Source organism: Rhinolophus hipposideros (genome assembly GCF_964194185.1).
Source record: "Rhinolophus hipposideros genome assembly, chromosome: 16".
Classification (NCBI taxonomy): Eukaryota; Metazoa; Chordata; class Mammalia; order Chiroptera; family Rhinolophidae; genus Rhinolophus; species Rhinolophus hipposideros.
The window spans coordinates 30,811,114-30,834,602 of record NC_138062.1 but is presented as its reverse complement, the minus strand read 5'-3'; the positions used below and the strand labels follow the sequence as shown (position 1 = coordinate 30,834,602).

The 23,489-nt window shown below is 40.7% G+C and overlaps 1 protein-coding gene across 1 annotated transcript; it reads left to right on the top strand.

Annotated features, from left to right (window-relative positions):
• Positions 1–1,107: 1,107 nt before the first annotated feature.
• LOC308509379 (serine protease 52-like) lies at positions 1,108–18,556 on the top strand (the record flags this gene model as incomplete). The annotated part of the gene is given in 6 exon segments (XM_081077363.1): positions 1,108–1,116; positions 1,122–1,188; positions 12,374–12,569; positions 13,456–13,697; positions 15,057–15,199; positions 18,157–18,556. Coding segments are annotated over 6 exon segments (933 nt in total). The 3' UTR covers positions 18,433–18,556.
• Between the last annotated feature and the right edge of the window lie 4,933 nt (positions 18,557–23,489).

Sequence of the window (23,489 nt, the reverse complement as noted above, 5' to 3'; positions counted from 1 at the left end):
GCCTTCCTGTTCTTCCCAATGCCTCTTCTCTGCACAGGGACTCAGTCCAGATAGAGCTTATTTCCTCTACAGAATCTTCCCTAATGGCTTCTTTCCCCCATTTACCACACACCCAAACTCCGCCTAGACTTGGTGGGGTGGCCCTCCACAGCTCCCAGTGATACTGATGCTCTTACCCCACTGTACGAAGGTGGTGCCTTTGCTCACATGTCTCTCCCAGAGGGGGGTGAGCTTCCAGGAGACAGAGAGAAAATGTTGTTCATCTTTGCACCATCCTCCAAGCCTGGCGTATTTGGAAAGGGCTCATAAAGTGATAGCTAGTCTAGTGGATGGACAAATGAATGAACAAATGAATGGACTGCACCAACACAAACCACCTTGCTGTTGACCTCTGCATGCGTCTATACCTTATGTGTGCCTTGTTCATAGAAACTGCTGGTCAATGTGCCTTCCTTTGCTGGAAGACTAGTAGAGATGCTAGTAGAGATGCAATTAGTAGAGAGATATTAGGAGAGATGAGATATTAAAATCACGGGCTTCGTATTTGCCAGGGTCTGTGCTAAGATACACACATTACCTCATACATCATCCCAACAATATAATGATGGAAGTATTATTAGTATCCCAATTTTACAAATGAGGAATCTGGGCCTCAGAGTTCAATATCTCCCCTGAGATCCCAATAGTGATGTCAGCTCTCTTCCGTAGGAGTCTGAGTCCATTCGTACCACCTGACCTGTTTGGACCGGCAGCCTCAGATCCTTTCTCTTGGGGAGTGCTGTCAGCTCTTTTGTCCTGATGCATTAGTGAATCTGAGATGCCCTGACTTGCAAGAGCCCAACTGGTATGGAGTTCTCCCACTCTCTGCCTCTGGTCCCCAAGTTTCACACTGATCTCCAATCCCAGAGGAAAGGCTCACAGAAACCATGAGAGTCCAGGATGCTACGGGGCTTCCTTGCCAGCTCCACCCAGTGCCCTATTGTGACCTCGGCGGTCAGGCTGGGCTGTGAGATAGCAGGCACGTGGGCGAACCCTGACTCAGTCCCTCCAGATTGAATGCAGTCTCACCTGAAGCCTATCCATTGACTTGAGTAAAGACTGGGGCCAATGAAAGGATGGAGGATAGAAGAGCAGTGCTTCTGCTGCCTCTGGCCCTGCTGTTGCCCTGGGCACACAGCTCCCTGGCACGTAGGTCTCTCATGGTGTTCCTGTGTCTGTGTTTCGCCTTGGCAGGAGAATCACCGGGGAGCTTTGTTCAAAAGGTCAAGTCCTAGGTTGATGATTCTGTAGTTCTGGGTGGCTGCACTTACGCCCCTCAGATGAATGCGATGGCAGGGGGAGGCTGGACCAGACTTTCAAATCACTGTTCCTACAACACCCCAACTTTAAAATTACAGGTGGAGGAGCCAAGTGTGTGTGTGTGTGTGTGTGTGTGTGTGTGTGTGTGTATTTAACAAATATGTTAGGTCCCAGAGTTTTCCAGAATGAATGGTCAATGTAAGTAAACCTTTGAAAGGAGTAACCAGATGTCAAGCTGGAGATGCCGCCTCGCCACGTCCTCTGGCTGTAAGGCCACGTGTGATCCTAAAAAAGTATTTCCCTGCTGCTTTCTCTCTGAATACATTCTGAAGGACCATGTGGCGCTTAACTGGTCTAATGCAAAACCATAACATGCTATAACTATAATGAAGGCAGTGTATTAATACCTGCTATGGCTTCAGCTCCGTGGGTCCTGAGAATTTATGGAGGCTTGTGTTACGTTCAATTTGTTGGTTGACAAATATCAAACCTCTACCACATGCTGGGAGCTGTTTTAGGAGCTGGTTTATTACAGAGAATGGCATATTCATTTCCTACCCTGAAGCAGTTTTACTATCTAGTGACAGGAAGAAAGTATTAAACATATAAATGAGTCAATAAATAAGTTAATTTCAGTTCCTGTTAAATGGTATGAAGCAGACGAAATAGGCTAATGTGATGGAAGGCCTGCGGGTTGTTGTTGAGCCTGTTCTAGTAGGTTGTCACAGAAAGCCTTCCTGGGATGACGAGACTCGGGTTGAGACCCATCTGATGAGAAGCAGAAGTGACAGCAAGAGCAAAGTTTCTGAGCAATGAATGAGCTAGGTACGTTTTAGAGGCTGATAGGTCAGACTGGTAGGGGCAGAGTAAATGAAAAGGGGGCACTGGATGGGCTCAGAGAGGTCGGTGGGACCCAGATCGTGCTGAGCCTCAGAGAGGCACAGTAAGGACTTCGGGTTTGATTCTGCTTGTAATATGAAGCCATCAGAGAGTCTAAACGGGAGAGTGAGAAATGAGAGGTGCTTGAGAAAGATGCTCTGGCTGCCCCAGAAGATAGACTGGGCAAGAGTGGAAGGAGCGAGCTGAGTTAGTGGGCATAAGAGGACGGTGGCCGGGATGGGTTTATAGCAGTGGGGATGGAGAGAGGTGCTTGGTTTCTGGATGACGGTTAGTCACGCTGACTGAACTCATGATGCCTTGGATGTGGGAATGAGAGAAAGAGGAAGATTCGAGGGTAACTCCTAGGCACTTTCCTGCCTAAGAAAATGGATGGATGTTGGTTCTGCTTATTGAACTCTGGGAGGCTTGTAAGAAAGCAGACGGGGAGTGGGGTTGGGTATGTCAATAGTTGAGCCGCATTAAGTTTGACGTGTCTCGTAGACATTCTTGTGTGATACTGAGTAGGGAAGTGGGTGAAATGATTTGGGGGAGGTCTGAGAGGGATAAATGTGAGATCATCTGTATGGAGTTCACATTTGAAGTTATTGCTGGCATGAGATACTCTAGCTAAAGTGCCTGGAGAGAGAGGTGATCTGATGATTGAGCTTTGGGTGTTGGAAGAGAAGAAGGATTCGTCCAAAGAGTATGAGAAGGAATGTCCACTGATGTGGAAAGATGACAACCAAGTGCATTGTCCCAGTGAAATTTTGCCCAGAGATGACCCCAGATTGAACCAAGAGTCTTTGGAAAAACTCAGACTTCTTCTTCTTTTTTTTTTTTTTTTTTGGTGATGACTTTTAATTTGTAAATTATTTATTTTTTTCATTTACAGTTGATATTCAATATTATTGTATATTAGTTTCAGGTGTACAGAATAAAGGTTAGACATTTATGTAACTTATGCAGTGATCCCCCTGATTAGTCTAGTACACACCTGGCACCACACATAGTTGTTGGAACATTATTGACTATATTCCCTATGTTGTACTCTACATCCCTGTGACTATTTTGTAACTACTCATTTGTATTTCTTTTATTTATTTATTTATTTTTAATTTATTGGGGTGACAATTGTTAGTAAAATCACATACATTTCAGGTGTACAATTCTGTATCACATCATCTATAAATCCCATTGTTTGTTCACCACCCAGAGTCAGTTCTCCTTCCATCACCATATATTTGATCCCCCTTACCCTCCTCTCCCACCCCCCACCCCCATTACCCTCTGGTAACCACTAAACTATTGTCTGTGTCTATGAGTTTTTGTTTCTCATTTGTTTGTGTTGTTCTTTTGTTGTTTTTGGTTTATATACCACATATCAGTGAAATCATAGGGTTCTCTGCTTCTTCTGTCTGACTTATTTCGCTTAGCATTATACTCTCAAGGTCCATCCATGTTGTCACAAATGTTCCCATATCATCTTTCCTTAATGTCGAATAGTATTCCATTGTGTATATATACCACAACTTCTTTATCCATTCATCTATCGAAGGACATTTTGGTTGTTTCCATGTCTTGGCCACCGTAAAAAAAGCTGCGATGAACATTGGAGCACACGTGTCTTTATGTATAAATGTTTTCAGATTTTTTGGGTAGATACCCAGGAGAGGGATTGCTGGGTCATATGGTAATACTATTCGTAATTTTTTGAGGAACCTCCACACTGCCTTCCATAATGGCTGCACCAGTCTGCATTCCCACCAACAGTGTATGAGGGTTCCTTTTTCTCCACAGCCTCTCCAACATTTGTTACTGTTTTTCTTGTTGATGAAAGCCATTCTGACTGGGGTGAGGTGTTATCTCATTGTGGTTTTTATTTGCATTTCTCTGATGATTAGTGATGTTGAACATTTTTTCATATGTCTGTTTGCCATTTGCATGTCCTCTTTGGAGACATGTCTCTTCAGGTTCTCTGCCTATTTTTCAATTGGGTTGTTTTTTTTGTTGTTGTTGAGTTTCATGAGTTCCTTCTATATTTTGGATATTAGCCCTTATCGGAGGCACTGTTTGCAAAAATCTTCTCCCATTCAGTTGGCTGCCTCTTTATTTTGTCGATAGTTTCTTTTGCTGTGCAGAAGCTCTTACGTTTCATATAGTTCCATTCGTTTATTTTAGCTTTTACTTCCATTGCCTTTGGAGTCAAATTCATAAAACACTCTTTGAACCCAAGGTCCATAAGTTTAGTACCTATGTTTTCTTCTATGCAGTTTATTGTGTCAGGTCTTATGCTTAAGTCTTTGATCAATTTTGAATTAATTTTGGCACATGGTGACAGATGGCAGTCCAGTTTCATTCTTTAGCACGTGCTATCCAATTCTCCCAGCATCATTGAAGAGGCTGTCTTTTCTCCATTGAATGTTTTTTGCTTCTTTGTCAAAAATTTTCTGTCCATATTTATGTGGTTTTATTTCTGGGTTCTCAATTCTATTCCATTGGTCTATGTGTCTGTTTTTCTGCCAATACCATGCTGTTTTGATTATTGTAGCCCTGTAGTACAAGCTAAAGTCAGGGAGTGCGATACCTCCAGTATTGTTCTTTTTTCTTAAGATTGCTTTGGCTATTCGGGGTCTTTTGTGGTTCCAAACAAATCTGATGATTTTTTGTTCTATTTCTTTAAAAAATGTCATTGGGATTTTGATGGGGATTGCATTAAATCTGTATATTGCTTTGGGTAATATGGCCATTTTAACTATGTTGATTCTTCCAACCTATGAGCATGGAATGTCTTTCCATTTCTTTGTGTCTTCTTCAATTTCTTTTAAAAATGTCTTATAGTTTTCAGCATATAGGTCCTTCACATCCTTGGTTAAGTTTATTCCTAGGTATTTTATTCTTTTTGCTGCAATTGCAAAAGGAATTGTTTTCTGTATTACTTTTTCTGAGATTTCATTGTTCGTATATAGGAATGCAATGGACTTTTGTATGTTGATTTTGTAACCAGCAACTTTACTGTATTCGTTGATTGTTTCTAATAGCTTTTTGGTGGAGTCTTTAAGGTTTTCTACATATAGCATCATGTCATCTGCAAAGAGTGACAATTTAACTTCTTCATTCCTAATTTGGATGCCTTTTATTTCCATCTCTTGCCTGATTTCACTGGCGAGGACTTCCAACACTATGTTGAAAAGCAGAGGTGATAGGGAACAGCCCTGTCATGTTCCTGAACATAGAGCAAAGGGCTTCGGTTTTTCACCATTAATTATGAGATTAGCTGAGGGCTTGTCATATATGGCCTTTATTATGTTAAGGTATTTTTCTTCTATACCTATTTTATTAAGTGTTTTAATCATAAATGGATGTTGTATCTTGTTAAATGCTTTTCCTGCATCAATTGATATAATCATATGATTTTTGTCCTTTATTTTGTTTATGTGATGTATCACATTGATGGATTTGCGGATGTTGAACCATCCTTGTGCTCCGGGGATGAAGCCCACTTGGTTGTCATGAGTAATCTTTTAAATGCATTGTTGTATTCGATTTGCTAGAATTTTGTTTAGGATTTTTGCATCTGTATTCATCAGAGATATTGGTCTGTAGTTTTCTTTTTTTGTGTTGTCCTTACCAGATTTTGGCATCAGGGTAATGTTGGCCTCATAAAATGAGTTAGGGAGTACTGTCTCTTCTTCAATTTTTTGGAAGAGTTTGAGCAAGATTGGTATTAGATCTTCTTTGAAGGTTTGGTAGAATTCACTAGTGAAGCCATCTGGTCCCGGACTTTTGCTTTGGGGAAAGTTTTGGATGACTGATTCAATTTCGTTACTGGTGATCGGTCTGTTTAGATTTTCCAGTTCTTCATGGTTCAGCCAAGGAAGGCTATATGTTTCTAAGAACTTGTCCATTTCTTCTAGGTTATTGAATTTGGTGGCATATAGTCCTTCATAGTATTCTTAGATGATCCTTTGTATTTCTGTGGTGTCCGTGATAACTTCCCCTTTTTCATTTCTGATTTTGTTAATTAGTGTCTTCTCTCTTTTTATCTTAGTGAGTCTAGCCAAGGGTTTGTCTTTTGTTAATCTTTTCAAAGAACCAGCTCTTTGTCACATTAATTTTTTCTATTGTCTTTTTGTTCTCTATTTCATTTAGTTCTGCTCTGATTTTCGTTATTTCCTTTCTTCTGCTGACCTTGGGTTTCATTTGTTCTTCATTTTCTAGTTCTTTAAGGTGTAACATGAGGTTATTTATTTGGGATTTTTCTTGTTTCTTGAGATAGGCCTGTAATGATATAAATTTCCCTCTTAAAACTGCTTTCACTGCATCCCCAAAATTTTGGTAGGTTGTATTTTCATTGTCATTTGTTTCTATGTATCTTTTGATCTCTCCTCTAATATCCTCTTTGACCCGGTCGTTCTTTAAAAGTATGTCATTTAATCTCCATGTATTTGTGGTATTTCCTGCTTTCTTTTTACAGTTGATATCCAATTTCAAAGCCTTGTGATCAGAGAATATGCTTGGTCTGACTTCAATCTTCTTAAATTTGCTGAGGCTGATTTTATGTCCCAATATATGGTCTATCCTTGAGAATGTTCCATGTACACTAGAAAAGAATGTATAGTCTAATGTTTTAGGATGAAGTGCTCTAAATAAAAAGTGCTCTTCCCTTTTTATGTCAATTATGTCCATTTCATCTAATGTGTCATTTAGGGCTGCTATTTCGTTATTTATTTTCTGTTTGGATGATCTATCCATAGCCATCAATGATGTATTTAAGTCCCCTAGTATAATTGTGTTTTGGTCACTTTCTCCCTTTAGTTCTGTTAGTAGTTGCTTGGTATATTTTGGTGCTCCCTGATTGAGGGCATAAATATTGATGACTCTTATGTCTTCTTGTTATATAGTTCCCTTTACCATTATGAAACGTCCATCTTTGTCTCTTGCTACCTTTTTCACCCTGAAGTCTGTTTCATCTGATATCAGTATGGTTATACCTGATTTTCTCTGGATACCATTTGCTTGGAGTGTCAATTTCCACCCTTTCACTTGGAGTCTATGCTTGTCCTTTTAGCTGAGATGTGTCTCTTGGAGACAGCATATGGTTGGGTTTAGTTTTTTATCCAATCTGCTACTCTGTGCCTTTTTATTGGTGAGTTCAGTCCATTTACATCTAGGATGATTATTGGTATGTGAGGATTTCTTGTCATTCTATCTTTAGTTTTCTGGTAAGGTTGTGTCTCCATTGTTTCTTTGTTTTTTTGTTGTTGTCTATTATTTCCGTGTGGTGGTATTCTATGATGTTTCCCTCTTTTTCTTCTCTTATTATGTATATATTTCAGTTCTGGATTTTTTTTGGGTGGTTACCCTTAAGTTTATGTAAAAGAAAGTTTGATATTTAGAGTATACCATTTTCTTCAGCACGCTTACTTTCTCCATTCCCATATTCCGGTTCAGGCCTTTACTCTCCCCCTTTTTATATTTTGGTTGCCACAAATTGTCCCTGTTGAAGGTGGTCGAATAGCCTCCTTTCGTATTTCTCAGACTTCTTTCTCCTTGGTCCAGACTAGAATGAAGCCAAATGCCGCCATCCTAAATCCATGTTACATGAAAAAATAGGCAGCAGTCTGAGTTAATACTTACCTGTGTGTTAAAGATGAGGACATCGAAGCGCAGAGGTTAAATTAGTGGCTCCCCATCATACTGCTAGCAAACAGGGGAGACAATTCAGAACTTCGGACTCCGAATCCCACCTCCTTCCCTCTTCACCAGGTGTCCTGCCAGTTAGGACAGAGCTAGGGACTTTCCATGCCCAAACCACGGTGCCTTCTGCAGACAAGTTCTGTCTCTCCAGTCATGCTTCTCTTTCTCTCATAGTCACCAACACATCAATAGGCTCTTTTGGAGGAAAGAATTTCTGAGACACTCGGATAGTACAAGCAAAGAGAAGCCACTCTGGACTAAAAAGCTGAACTGAAACCTCCTTATCTTAATCTGATTAGTCACATCTCTGCATCTAGATCATTCAGTCATTTGGGAAAAATCTAGTCTCAAGTGATTTCATTCCAGGGGGGCGTGCAAGGGAATATCTCTGAACTCCTCCACCAGAAGTTTTGCTCGGTGGTGCTGGCAGACCCAAGAATTCATTTGGCTCTCTATCTACAGAATATATGTATAAGTCACTTGGGCTCCCTGGGACTCTCCTAAATTTCACAACCACAAGTCTCCTATTTTTCAGGTTAGCCCCTATTCTATGTAATTTTCAAAAAACTTTAGACATTAAGCACATAAAAATATGGAAGAATTGTTGTACTTGCACAAGACCTTTTATGTAAATATATTCACTTTGCACGACCATTGACAGCCTGACGTCAATAGCAATACAGCATTTAAAAAGGTGTAATTGAAATGAGATACCTCTTAAGGAAAAATGAAGAATAAGGAAGCTAAAAATTGCTTCAATGCTTATATGTAAGAATTTAAATAGTTATGTTTTATATTAATGTAATTGAAGTAAAAATATTTCCCCCTCACTGTTCTGAACTATAAAAGTACAGTGTTTTAGAACTGGAAAGGAACTTAGAGATGATTTTATTGAATCCCTCATTTTATAGGTGAGAACTCTGAAGACCTTAGAGGTAACCTGTTCCCATATTGAGAAATTCCACAAAATTCATTTTTGTATTAAAAAATACACAAATTTCTTGGGCTCCCAGGGACTCTCATAAATTTCACAAACACAGATCCCCCCAGATTGTTCAGGTCAGCCTCAATTCGATGTAATTTCCAGCAAAGTGCAATATAACAATATAGCTTAATTTTTATACTTCTCTAAGAATTTTCATGCCACCCTGTGGTTTCCACTCACTGATGCTGGATCTAAACAAGCTTGATGTGACATCTTTAAGAAAATCCTGCAGGAGCCTGAAGGCCCATCTGAGTCTTCCTGCCTCCTATGTTGCTTATAACATAAGTCTCTCCAATGTGCTGACTACTCACTCCAATTATTAATGCTGTTCTTAGACCGTGAAGTCCCAGACCAACAACCACTCAAATGCTGTCATCTATGAGGTAGAAAGTTTTGCAATCAAGTCATCTTGTCAGCATCTTTTGGTTGATATAAAAAGCTTCCAAGTCAAGGTGTCCTTCACAATCTTAAGCTTTGAATCTATTACTTTTATAACCAGAGTTACAAGACTTTGCATCAATCCTGGTTGAGTTTGATTTTGATGGTTCATGCCCAGGATTCAGATTTGGACAGATAATTTTCAATCTCAATTCTGTAATCTATAATATTATTAGTTCTAGCTCAGTTTTGTTGTCATGTATTATTAGCACTTTTCTTTATTTCTTTTCTTCAAAGTTTAAGATGACATTTACACATTTAAATTTTAAAGGCATCTATTAGTGCTAGCCTGGCTTGGTCTCCTACTGCCAGTCCAACGCCTTTGAGCCACCCTACCACGATAGATCACAGTACTCTTTTCTGCAGAGCTTAGTTAGATGCACCTTCAGACTTGTTCTACACAGAGGACCGACCTCAGACAGCCACTGCCCACCAATAAGATTTAGCTCTCTAGGGAAGACCTTCTCCCTGCCTCACTCCATGAAACTTTCCTTCTGGGTGGACACAGAGTTAATAATCAATGCTTTGGATGTAATGTCTCATCCTGTTTGACATTCTCCATGGAGAGCAAACATCCAAACCAAATAAGATTCTCAAAAAATTGAGCAGAGGCTTTGTTGAGCTATAGACACACCATGCATGCTATGGCCCGACACACCTGGTTGAAAATTCCCCATGTGCTTCTCACAGGTGGAGTGTTCTTGGGCAATCACAGGATTGTTTCTTTGTAAAATGGGGGTGATAAGACATATCCTAGAGGTTTGCTGGGGTTATTAAATGTCACACACACACACACACACACACACACAATGCAGAGGCTGACTCAGAGTAGGTGCTCAATAAGTGATACCTATCATTTTGTATCAGAAAGACTAATAGTTTGGGCTTTTAAATTGTGAATCCACTCTGGCTCATGATCAGTAATTTTGTTTAAACTTTCACAAATTATTATTTTAATTAAGTATTTAAAAATTTTCCCAGAGATTCAACATTGCTTCTTTGTATATTAAATCCAAGATTCTCTTATTGGCCCTGAAAATTTTGACATTTCTATCTGAGATTGGACTGCAGGTTTCAGAATGCCAAAACATATCTCCCTTGATGTGTACAGTGGGGGTGAGGAATCTTGCTGGGCACTACTACTTATTCTCTCTTTGCATCTTCAAATGAGATAACACCTCTATGGACCACTTACTCTTCCCCACCCCAGACTTCCTGATTTAGAAACTCAAAGGACAGCTGCCTCCATTGGATGTGGAGGGAAATAGCATCTTTGAGCTAAGGTTCCTCAATCCCCTGATCACCTGTAGCGGTCACTGGTAGGATTTACCATTAACGTTGACCTTTATTGTCCATCCATGCATCCATCCATCCATCCATCCATTCACCAATTTTCAATAAGTATGTATTGGGCTTCTAGCATGTGCCAGTCTCTAAGGCGGGTAATGGGGATATAGAAGTTAGCCAGACACAGTTCCTGCTTTCACAGAGAGTACAATTTAATGGGGGAAATAGACTTTGAAACTAACAGTTTCACAAATGCTTTATTACTGTTGTTAGTGTTCTGAGGGGAAGAGAGGTTGATGAATAAGAAAGTTATACTGAGGGTAGCTTATGTAATCTTGAAAGGGGAGAAGGATTCCTAAAAGGATGTAATAATTGAGCTAAGATGTGAATGATGCATGGAAATTAAATAGGTAAAGAGGGGTGAGACAGATGAGGGAGAAACTAAAGGCAGAGATAAGCAGAGGCAGTGGTGGTGACTGCTAGTGATGGTGACAGGTGGTAGTAAAACGCGGCGGTTAGTAATGTGCTGATGGCAAAGTGGTGGGGACACGCGGTGTGCGGTTGTGCGGTGGTAGAGTTCTGTGGTATGGAGATGTGTGGTGTGGGACATGTGGTGGTGGGCTCGCATAGTGTCGCGGCAATGGTGTGGGGAATGTGTGGTGATAGTCACATGGGTGGCGGTGATGTGTGCTGTGGGGATGGTTTGAATAGACATATCTTTCTATAATAGATACATTTCTCCTGTGAAAAGTTTTGAATGTTATTGCCTTTCTCCCCATGTATAAGCATGGTTAACGCTTAAAAGGCAGTGTGCCCAGTGGTTATAAGAACAGACTTGGGAGCCAGATTGTCTAGTTTCGAATTTTAGTCATACATTAACTGTTGGGTCTTAGCTCACAGCTGCAGGTGTCCTAACCTTAAAGTTGCCTCTGTCGTCTCACATTTAAAATGGGGCAATAATAATTTCAGTGATCTCATGGGGTTTATGTAAGAAGTAAACGAATTACTTTAGACAAAACAGAATGGTGCCTGGCAAATAGCAAGAGCTCAACAGTTTTGATTTTATGATGTATATTTTTTGCATTGCTCAAATGACATTTGAAAGACATCAAAAGATGTCAAAAGTAATCCTCTTAAATAGGAAATGCCACAATGTTTATTCCTCTCAAGGTGCCATTGGGATGATCCCTAGAATTAAAACTGGGTGAAAGACAGTGCCACTAATCACAATAAAAAATACAGGAGAAGAATTGGTTAGGAAGGGAGGGGCTGCTCAATGTGCCTTTGTTGTAGAATTTCTAGTGTCTGTGTCATCCATTTCGAGAGGCCCTTGAAAGTATCTATCCAGAGCTGAGGAGAATTTTATGGTTTACACCAAGGCAATCTAGCAAGGCCCTGTTTTTCCAGAGGACAGTGAGGCCTAATAAATAAATAAATGTTCCCACTTGGGCTGCCTTACTGGGGTGCAACAGCAAGATCCAGCCCCCAGGTTGTAGTTGTGTCCCCCTACCCATAGGCCCTGCGTGGGAGAAGCTTCTAAGAAGCAAAGCTATGGTGAAGGCAGCAGCCATTGCTCCCCTAGGCACATTCTCACAATTGTGGTGCCCTTGCCAGACATGGAGGAGCCTCACTTTTGTCTAATTAACCTGGCTAAGCCACTGCTATCTGTGTGCTGGGGGCAGGTGGGCAGAGGAGAAGCGGGTATTGTCTTTAAGTTTCTTGCAAGCCAACAAACCTTGACTGTTGGATCCTGGCTCTCTCTTCCCACCTCCTTCTTTCTGCTTTTAGTGACATGTGGCCAAAGAATAAGTACCAAGTCAGAGAAATCAAAAATTCCGAAAATCACAGGTGGGGAACCTGCAGACATTATAGACTTTCCGTGGCAGGTGAGTATTTTTTACCAAGGGAAACATCTTTGTGGAGGATCGATTCTCAGTGAGTGGTGGATTTTAACTGCGTCCCATTGCTTCATAAACAAAAATATGTAAGTATTGCAAACAGATTTTGTTTTAAAGCAGTGTGGTAGAATATTTGCCTCTACATGTTTATTATTCTCCTGGACTCTCCGTCCAGGTTTGTCAGCCCTAGAACAAAGTCCCAGGAGGCTAAATATATGCTCCTGTTGCTGAGTATTACACTTTGCGGGTGGGAGAGATGATACTCTCCTCCTAGGAGGGTTTACATCTTGTTGTGTAAGACCCAAATGGCAAAGCAAATGTTCCTTGGACTTCTCAGGATCTTGCCAAGTGTGTCCAGATCCAAACCTCTGGAAAGTACTTTTCTAAGCATTTGCTTGCACTGAGGCAGAGAGAGAGAGAGAGAGAGAGAGAGAGAGAGAGAGAGAGAGAGAGAGAGAGAGAGAGAACGAGAGAGCAGGTTGGCAGTGACCACAGAGTTAGAGAATCCTAGAAAGGACTAGAACCAAAGGCAGGGCACCAGGCTTGGCTGCATGATAAATGCTCCTGAGGTGCTGTCTTAGCCTAAGTTCACAAATCAGTATTTTTGAGAAACGTCCCAGGTGTTAGATAGCCATTCCACCCTTCTTGCAAATCAAGGGTCAATTCCCTCAATTACTTGTGCATAGCATGGCTTCCCAGACATTTATTGGTGAAATTTCCAAGTGAATTTGCTGCAAGTAAGAGACCATCAGGCCAAGAGCTGGTTGGCAACAGGGTAGGGCTAGAACTCATGTCTGTCTCCTCCTGCCCATTCAGCTCTCTTTACCTGGCTCTATACCAAGTACATAGCCCCAGATGCCTCCATCTCAGCTCTCAGGATCACAGCCTCAGACTGGTGGATTATTTTTTCATAAGTCTCATCTTTTGCTCTTCCACCAATTAACTTTTTTTCTCTTTCTGTTTTTAAATAAGATCTGCCTTGGAGATCATTCACGGTGACAAAAATGTTAACACCAAGAACTTGACGAAGATGAAAGTGGACAAGCTAATTATTCACCCTTATTTTGATAGCTGGCTCTTCGATAATGACATTGCTTTACTCTTGCTCAAATCCCCATTTAACTTGAGTGTCAAGACAGGACCCATCTGCCTTTCAAAAGTCAGTAACATAAAGAGATGGAGAAACTGCTGGGTATCTGGATGGGGCATTACCAGTGAGTTACCATAGCCCACCCAGGGGGGTGGGTGTGGTACTCTGGCTGCTGTTTGTGATGAGAAGTAACCGGCTGGAGGCTCTGCTGGCCTTGGGAATCAGTCTGGTAAATTTGGGGACTTTAAGTTCTCATTTAATGTCCCATGATGAATCTTCTCCTCAGTTCACATGGGAGCTGTCCTTCCCAGGCCTTTCTGGGTTCCTGTAGCAAATTTCATGTCCATATTGTGGAACTTAAAATTTAAACAGGGTGTTAGAGATAATCCAGGCAGAAGTTTTCAGAGTCTGAGGGGTGACTTGGAGAAATTTTAAGGGACATATTGATAGGCAAAGGGTGGGGGGCAAAATGGACTGGGCTCCAGTAAATCCAAACCAATGTCAGCCAGAGCAGCTCTGTTCCAGTTGATGCTGTCAGTTCTGTTCCCCTATGATAAAGGGCTCTGTGGCCAAAATATCTGAAAACCATAGGCCAAGAGAAGGGGATAAACTGAATATAAATTTATCCTTGTAGAGTCAACTTTAAAACTACTCCCGCCACTTTTTCCAGCCAACACACAAAATGGCGGCTTTTTGTCCTTCACCTTCGTAAATGCGTCCTGCCCCATAATCAACAGAGCAGAAGAAAACATATTCCAGTCAGTGCTGCTCTTCCAAGTAGGCACCCAAATGGCTGTACATGGATTCTCACGTGGTCCCAAAGCTCAGCTGTTTAGAAATCCTTGTTGGGAATTAACCGTAGAAGCTTTTCATGAGCTTCAAAAAAGGCCACCCTTCTTAACTTAAGAGTTCCTGATGCATCATTTAGCCCATATTCATCGAACCTCTTCTGTGATCCAGGCAGTGTTCTAGGCTCTAAAGATTCAGCAATACTATACAAAGAGAAAAATATCCCTGTCTTTGGGGAGTGAACATACTAGGTTGTTGGGCTCACCTCTTCCACAGGCAGTGAATGCCTCAAGGGACCCCGACACAATTCAAGGCCATATTTATGTGCCATGGGCCTCAGTATAGAACTTGTCATCATGGGTTCTCTTTACATCCTTGCGGGTTTACACAAAACAACTTTTAGGCTCTAGCTGGATCCTGGAAGCTTCCGTGGGGTGAGAAGAGGGTATATTCAGGCTGAAATCTAGCAGAGGTCCTGTCTTGGGACCTCTGGACTCAGAGAGAGTGAGTTGGAGAGTCTCCTGGATATCCCTCCCACCCTTCCTCACTCAGTCCAAATTTGGGTTGTTGTTTGGGCCACAAGGCAGTTCTCTTGTTGGTGTGAAAAGACATGATGTGGGTAGGTGCTTGACCTCTACTCAAAAGGGACCACTTTGAGCTCAGGGCCCTTTCCCCATCTCCTTCTTTGGGTCAGTTCCTATGCAAACTATACATTCAGAGCTGCGGAAAGTCAACCTCAAGTTGGTCAAATGGAAAAATTGCTACCATGTTATGCCTATGGTCACGAGGAACATGCTGTGTGCTGGGAGCCCTGAAAGGGGGAAGGATTCCTGCCAGGTAAGGCACCTTGTCTTTTGCTGGGAGAGGGGCTGCCACAGAGGACTGGCCAACAGTTCCAGAATAATTGGCTCCCCTCGTCCTCCTCTGGATAAATTTCCTAAGGCTGCTAACAGGGTGGATTAAAGCAACAGAAATGTATTCTCTCACCATTCTGGAGGCCAGAAGCCCCAAATCAAAGTATTGGCAGGGCCACGCTCCCCTTGGAGCCTGTAGGGAAGCCTCCTTCCTTGCCTTTCTAGCCTGTGGTGATTGATGGCAATCCCTGGTGTTCCTTAGCTTATAGGTACATCAACCAATCCCTGCCTCCATCTTCACAGTGGCTTTCTCCCCTATGTGTGTCTATTCTATTTTCTTTTCTTAAAAGGATATTGTTGGATTAGGGCTGGCCCACCCTAATCCAGTAGGACTTCATCTTGATTTAGTTACATCGGCAAAGACCCTATTTCCAAATAAGCTCACAGCCTGAGCTTCCAGGTGGACATGAACGTGGGAGGGACGCTATTCAATTTAGCACAGATGCTCTGTAATCAAAGGGGGGCTGTGCAGGGTAGTGGTTAGGGGTGCAGGCTCCTCTACTTTCCCTTCCGGCTTCTCTACTTACTGCCTGTGACTTCCCTCTGTGCATGCTTTTCAGATTTCATCAGCTATAAAATGGGAATAATAAGAATTCCAACCTTTTTAGGATGGTAGGGAAAATTGAGTCAATGTACACGAGCACTTAGCCCAGCACACAGCAGAGGAGGGTTGTAATAAATGCTATGAATCTCGTGTTCTCCCTCATCATCTCTTACACTTGTTCACCGCTCAATAGCACACAAACTGCTTCCACAAATACTTGAAAGGGTTATGAACTCGCCCTAGCAAGCAGGGGAAACTGAGGATCAGGGAAGCTGACAGCCTTGCGGAGGACACACCAGCTACCATATTTCCCTGAAACTAAGACTGGGTCTTACATTAATTTTTGCTCCATTGGGGCTTATTTTCAGGGGATGTCTTTTTTTTTCATGTACAACAATCTACATTTATTCAAATACAGTCATGTCATCTTCTTCTGGAACATCGTCATAACGTACTAAATGCGTCCGTCTAGCTGAGATCTAAACTGGGGTTTATTTTCAGAGTAGGTCTTATTTTCGGGGAAACACAGTAGGTCAATTATACACCCTGAATTCTAACAAAGGCATGCTGACTTCTGGGGGTAGAGCCATCTTTTGGGTTCCTGTAGAAACCGGTAGTCAGCTTGGCCATGCCCATATACGGCTGGCTCATCAACTATGAAAGTGCTGGGAGCTACCATGGAGTAGAGACTTGTCATCTATCAGGCCAGGCTTAGTGCTTAGGGCTGTCATTGCCTCCCATTCGCACAGCTGTCCTGTGAGAGAGCTTCAATAACTACGAGCATAAAACACTGAAGAAAATTTTCACATTCTCTCAACTAAATTTTCACCCTGGGGTTTGAGCCAAAGTCTCCAGAAATTTAAGTTCATAACTGTGCTGCTCTTCTGCCCGTCATGTTTCATGATTCCCTCTTTTCCAGAGAAGTGATTATAATTACTCATTTTAAAGAAAGGTCATGGAATTTTCCAATGACTTCAAGGAATTTGGTAAAGAACAGTTTGGTTTAAAGTAAGCTGACGAGCACAGCAACTTGTTCATGATGACATTCTGGTTAAAAGGAATCAAATAAATGCATATCCTGTATATATTTTTTTGTATTAGGACTTTTGGTATATCATTGAAGCGTGCTCCTTGTCAACTTTTTGTGGGTCACAAAAATAAATCTTTGTAAACTGTGAGACGATATGTACCGCCTGATCCTATTTCTGTAAACTAATAATGTCGTATGCATATTTGCATACACAAGGATGTGGAAAGTAATATTTGACTAAAAAGTTGCCTCTGCACGGTTGGAATTAGAAATGTTGTTCATTCATTTATTTCAGTACGTGGTAAAGAAAATTCAGACGGTACAGATGGGTGTAGAGAAGAGGAAGTTTACCTCTTATACTTGTTCTTATAATGGTTCACTCCCCAGAGAAACCATTGCTACAGGGTGACCATATCCTAACTGAAACATTCTTTTTATATACAATCGTGTATGTTTACATATAAATTTAATTATTTACATAATTATGGGTATTCTTTATGTTCTTTTTCCATACATGAATTTTCTGTTTTTCTTTTTTTTTTATGAATCTGTTAATCTTTAATAGAATATAAGTGGTCCAAAAGGTTTGGGGGTATGAAAGGTGGTATATGCCTCAATTTTCATGTCAATGATAACTGTTTTGCTCACCTGTGCTTATTTGACAAACTTTTCCATGATGTTTCAAAATTTGTAAGTTGTTTAAAATTTCATGTTTCAAACTACAATATAAGCTTTGAACTCAATTTTTGTTTTGTTTTGTTTTTTTTTTTTTGCATTTTATATACACATCAGTTTGTGTACCTGCTGTAGTCAACCCATGACCTATTAGGAGGCATAATGGATTTTTGTGTTTGTTTTTTTCACTTTTTGCTATTGTGAACAATACAGAAGGAGCAAAATGGGCTGGCTGAAATTGGATTTGAAGTAAGCAGGTGGGGGACAATTGGAAGAGTTCTGAAAAAAAAATTAACAAAAGTGCTTAGAGGCAAAATGGATTAGAAAATCATTCCATTTTGATGTCAAAATGAATGCATACAAGATGATGATGATGATGGAGATTTGCTTTTTGACCAAACTGTCATTCATCAGCATTGCTTTTGACTAAATTGCTTGCTACCTTTTCTGACAGTCACAGACCTGGGAACATAGTCATGTAGTTGGAGAGTCTAATCAAAATTAAAAATGTCTGCTCATCAAAGGATACCATAAAGTGCTTTTTGCCTTGTGCCAGGTGCCCACACCTCAATAGGCTTTAGGAGTAACTTGCTACTGTCCCTTCCATTCCCAAACAACTTTTCTCTCCTAGGGTGACAGTGGGGGGCCTCTGGTTTGCCAGAAAAACAACAACAAAAGCTTATGGTACCAGCTGGGTATTGTCAGCTGGGGAGTGGGCTGTGGCCGGAAGAATCTGCCTGGAGTATACACAAAAGTATCTAATTATCTGTTATGGATTAACAAGGAGACCACGATGTCAGGAAGGCCCTACATTCCTGGTACAGAGCCAGACTCCGGGTACAGTTTGTTTCTGTCATCCTGGGCCATCTTGTTACTGTATTTTGTGACGCTTCTATTACCCTTGTGACTAAATGCTATATTGCCTCAAAACCAAGTGTCCTTCTCAGTTTGTGGAGTAAGGTCAAGGGTGGGGTGAAGGTTGTGAGGAGGGATTCTCATAGGATTAGTTGTGTCTGAAATAATCATATACCTATAAGAGTGCTTAAGAAAGCCTGGGACCCCCAACAAGGCCTATGGTTGCCCTGGAACTTAGGAGGCAAGTTAACAATTTCAGGTGAGTCCTCTCCAAAGGTTTGGATAGAGAACCCTTCCATGGGGAAGGGCATGCCAGGTGTCTCTGAAACAGAAAGCCTATCCTTTCCTTTCTTACAAAAAGGTATTCTTCCACAATTTAGTTCACCTTTCAAAGGGGTAGACAGTTCTCAAATTTCCTGAAATAAGAAACATTCCAACTCCTCTCTCTCCCTTACTGGTAGCTCATCCTTGAGACCTACAGACTTGGTTTCCAGAAAGATCCTTTGTCTTCCCCCTCCTTTGCTGCTGTGTCTATCACCTGGTTCAGAGTCCCCAGTAAATGCTGCTTTCAGCTCCCAGAGATCACGAAACAATGCTAAGATTCAGGATCAGAAAATCATTGAAGTAGAAATGACCTAGAGATGAGGCGGGAAAGAAACACACAGCTAATGAATGGGTTGTAGTAACCAAGGTACTTTTGCTTACAAGCATCAGAAACTCAACCAGAAGCAAAAATGGAAAGGAGAAATACACTGGGGTAGCACAGAATCAAAGGAAGAGCAACACAGACTTGGGAGACTAAGCGCTGGTAAACAGCTCTGAGAGTCTTAGTTCAAGGGTACATTTTGGGCCATCTGAAGAATGGGTGGACCCTCCATCCTTCACGTAATCATCCATGAGCATATTTTTCCCAATCAGGCAAGATGTAATAAATGACATTCTTTTCTGAGACAACTCAGCACATTTTTGAAGAGAGAGGGAAAAACTGTAGAGTACTCCAAAAGATGGGTTTTTATGAGTTTGCCTTAAGTGGAATTCCTTGAGCTGTGAACAACAATAACAATGAAATAAGAAGAAATCATCAACTTCTGTGCATATGCATTCTGCGAAGGAAGAAAAGAGGATGTAAAGACAATTTCTTTGTGCTAATCTTCCACGGCTACCTCAGAGCAGCTTGGCTACCACTGGAATCTAGAGAGAGGGTGGGTGAAGAAGCATTTAGGTGGGTGAGAGCAGAAAGAATCAGTATGTAGTTACATTTTGTCAAACTGAAGAGTGACTGCAAGAATTTTGGCTGTTGGGAAGCAGGGAAAATAGGGCTACGAGCAAAAGGGCTAGGGTCCCTGAGCAAGACAGGTTGAAAAAGAATTTCCTCTTTTTCACGGAAAGAAGAGGCAGTGATGGCAGCCTGGTCTTCAAAGTTCAGAAGACACAGGCTGGAAGAGATGGAGGCCATGGTCTTGTGCCATCACCTCAGGGCAGCAGGCTGACAGAGAAGCAGAAACTGCCAGGACACTCAGCCAGGCTGTGCAAGGGAGTCTGCTTTGACTCCATCACAAAGCATGTGGTCAAACTTTCAGATTTTTGCTAACCCTGTAAAGAAGAAATAAGAACTCAAAGTAGGGTGTTTTGTCTTCAAACGGAGGTGTAATTTAAATAGAGAAACGCTCTGATCTTACGTGCTTATCTTGATGAGTTTTAAAAATGCTTATAGCCATGTAACCCATACCCTGATCGAGACACAGAACATTTCTATCACCATAGAAAGACCCCTCAAACCCTGCCCTTACCAATCCCAATTTGCTCCCACGAGGGTCCAACACCATTCTTTTTTCTTTCATTGTGTATTAGTTTTGCCTGTTATAGAACTTTCTGTTAATGGAATAACTTAGTATGAACCATTTTGTGTCGGTTTTCCTTAGTTTAACATAATACTTTTTTGAGATTCCTCTATGTTGTTGCATGTGTCAGTAGCTCTCTCCTTATTACTGCAGAGTGGTATTCCTTATTTATCTTGATGGACACGTGGACTGTTTCCAGTTTGGGGTTATTATTTAAAAAAAAAAACACCTACTATGAAAGGTCTTGTAAAAAGTCTTTTTGTGTATATGCTTTTATTTCTCTTGGGTAAATACCTAGAAGCAAAACTGATGTGTGTCCCTTTTGGGCCAAAGCAGCTAAGAAGTGAATATCCCTTATTCACTCTCTCTTTCCCGGTATGTTAGCTGAATAGGGGAGTCTGGGGCCCTAGGGATAATGGAACACAATGAATGCAGTCTGTATCCCTGTATTCCATATCAGCGTATGGAATAAATCAACCATTAAATAGGATTGTCCACATTGGAATGTTACTTGAACTAAAAATATAATTTATTGCATTAAACCATGAACATTTTAAGTTGTGTTACAGCAGCTAGTGTTATCCTATTTACTAAACCCAATGTACCTGATACACTGCCGAGTAGCTGTCTTCTGGAAACTGGGGAGGACAATATCAGATGCTGAGATGAAATGGGTTTCATTGATTAATATAGGGATAGTCCCGGAAAATCAAAATCATCCTGGAAAGTCAAAGACCAGAGGGTGACCTTTGATGATTAGGAATACGATGAACACGGAAAGCAATATGATGGCAAACAACAGGACAAGCAAAATCATTGTAATGGTTTGAACAACAGGCATCTTTGGCAGTGCTCGCTAATCACGGGGTCCATAGGACTGAAATAAAACTTACTGAGGTCGTAATCGACCTGTATAGCTAAAAAACAAAAGACTACATGTGATGACTAGAGGCCTCCTTGAGCATAAGTTGTGAACAAACACTTCAAAAAGAGGAATCTTCAAGTAGCAGATAAACATATATAAAATGTTTTACACTTATTAATTATCTAGGAACTATAAACTAAAACCACAATGAAATAACTCTGTAACTTTCCAGAGGGCTAACATTAAAAAAGTTGATAACACCAAGTGTTGACAGAACATGAAGAAACAGGAACTCTCAGCCTCTGTTACTGAGAGGACAAATTGGCACAACCGCTTCAGAAACATGTTTGGCTGCATCCACTAACAGTAAAGACAGCATGAATGCTGCCTCTCCACCACAGGAAAGAGCTTTTCCATCTCTGCCTTTCCAGAAGATGCTTGGAACATCTGCCCCCAGTCAAATTCAAAAACATCAGAAGGTTCTTCTGGAAGGGTCCCCTTGACCCCCTCAAAGCTAACTTAGAAGCATGACATATTTTGGGCTGACACACCCTTCCCACCTGAATAGTGGCTCTGGCTTCTAGCTTTTCCAATGGGAGCAAAACCATCTGTGAAGGGAGATTCCAATATGCAGGCTAAGAACTCCTGGATCCATATATTTTTAAATCGCAATTGCTATGGTTGGATGACTACAACGAGAATTTAAAGATAGGCCTTCTTGTACAATCACAATGTCACGAGCAGGATTAATGACAGGTGGAAGGATACAAAACCCTGGCCTCTGTACCTGCTATCCAGGTTCTGTGTGCTTAACCAGGCCACAGGCAAAACTGAAACCAAGGGTGGCGCGAGTGCTGGGACTGCAAACACTATGTGAATCATCACCCTTGTCTGACCCCAACACACAAACTGAGAACAACTGGTCCGACACAATGGACAATGGAAACACTGGTATAATAGAATCAATACAAAACATCAGAGGAATAGACACAAACGGTGCTGGTGCATGATTGCTATTTGGCTTCCAGAGATTACTGTCTCCTATGGTACATTGTAAACCCAAAGCAGATAAGAGGTTAGCTATCTATCCTGGTTGTTTTTATTTATTATTGATATTTCAAAGACATTCCGCAATTCGAATCTGTATTTCCATTTTGACCCTTTGGTGGCTTCATAACATGCTTTAAGAGTCACAGATTTTTAAAAAAGCCTTTGGTTTTATCATTTCATTTTGTTATTGATTTCTAGCTTTATCCCATTATAGTTGAAGAATATTGTGTGTATTGTTTCTAATTTTGGGGGTTTATTGAGGTTTTCACTGTGGCCTAAATATGTTTATTTTCATCAATGTTATATGCACTTGAAAAGAAGGAGAATTTTCTTTTATTGGGTTTCAATGTATATGTATTTATGTGGTCTAGCTTATTGATTATGTTGTTTGTTCTTCTATAATATTCTTACTAATTAAAAAATGTTCACATGATTTCTATAGGTCTGAGAGAGATGTTTAAAAATATCCCCCAAAATAGGAATAACATATCTTCATTGCATATTATAGCAGTAAACATTATGAATTATCTTCTTCGTTCCTTTAAAGACTTTTGACTCTTTGACTCTTTGTTGTTTTAACCGTATTGTTTCAACCATGTTGAATATCAATATCATAACTCCTATCTCCTATGCATTTGCTTCATATATCTCTGCCCATTCCCTTAGTATGCTTTCTGTATTTCTTTTAAGAGTGCCTCTTGAATACAGTGTAGTGTTGGATTTCAGTTTTTCATTGAGCTATACTTTTTTCTTTTAATAGTCCAACTAAGCCACTCTAAACTTGATATATGATCATAATATTTGGCCTCAGTTTTGTCATGTTGCTTTATATTTATATACAACGAAAATTTACTTTTCAAACTCACAGCTACCTTTACACCAATATTAAAAACAAATAATTCCGTAACTTAGTTTATAAAACAATGCTACCTTAATGTCAAAGGCAGATAAAGACATCACAAGAAAAAAAAAGAGATCACAAGAAAACAAAACAAATCAAGACCAATATATGCACAGATGCAAACTACTTGATAAAATATAAGCAAACCAAACCCATGATACATGGAATGAAAAGGTTGGTTTAAAATCACAAAATCAATTACTGTAATGAACCATATGTGAGATAATAGAAAAAAAAAATCTATATTGGTCTCTGTCTCTGGATCCTAGCACTGAGCTCCTAAAATGCTTGCAATTTCCTAAGTGATGAGAGCACTGGTAACATCTCTTGTTCTAATATTTGTCTTTGACCTCATCCCTGACACTAAATTTAGGGCTTCTAAAATGATTTTAAGTTCCTAAATGATAAGAGCACTATGTGCATCTTTTGTTCTAAGGAAGCAATTTTGGGTG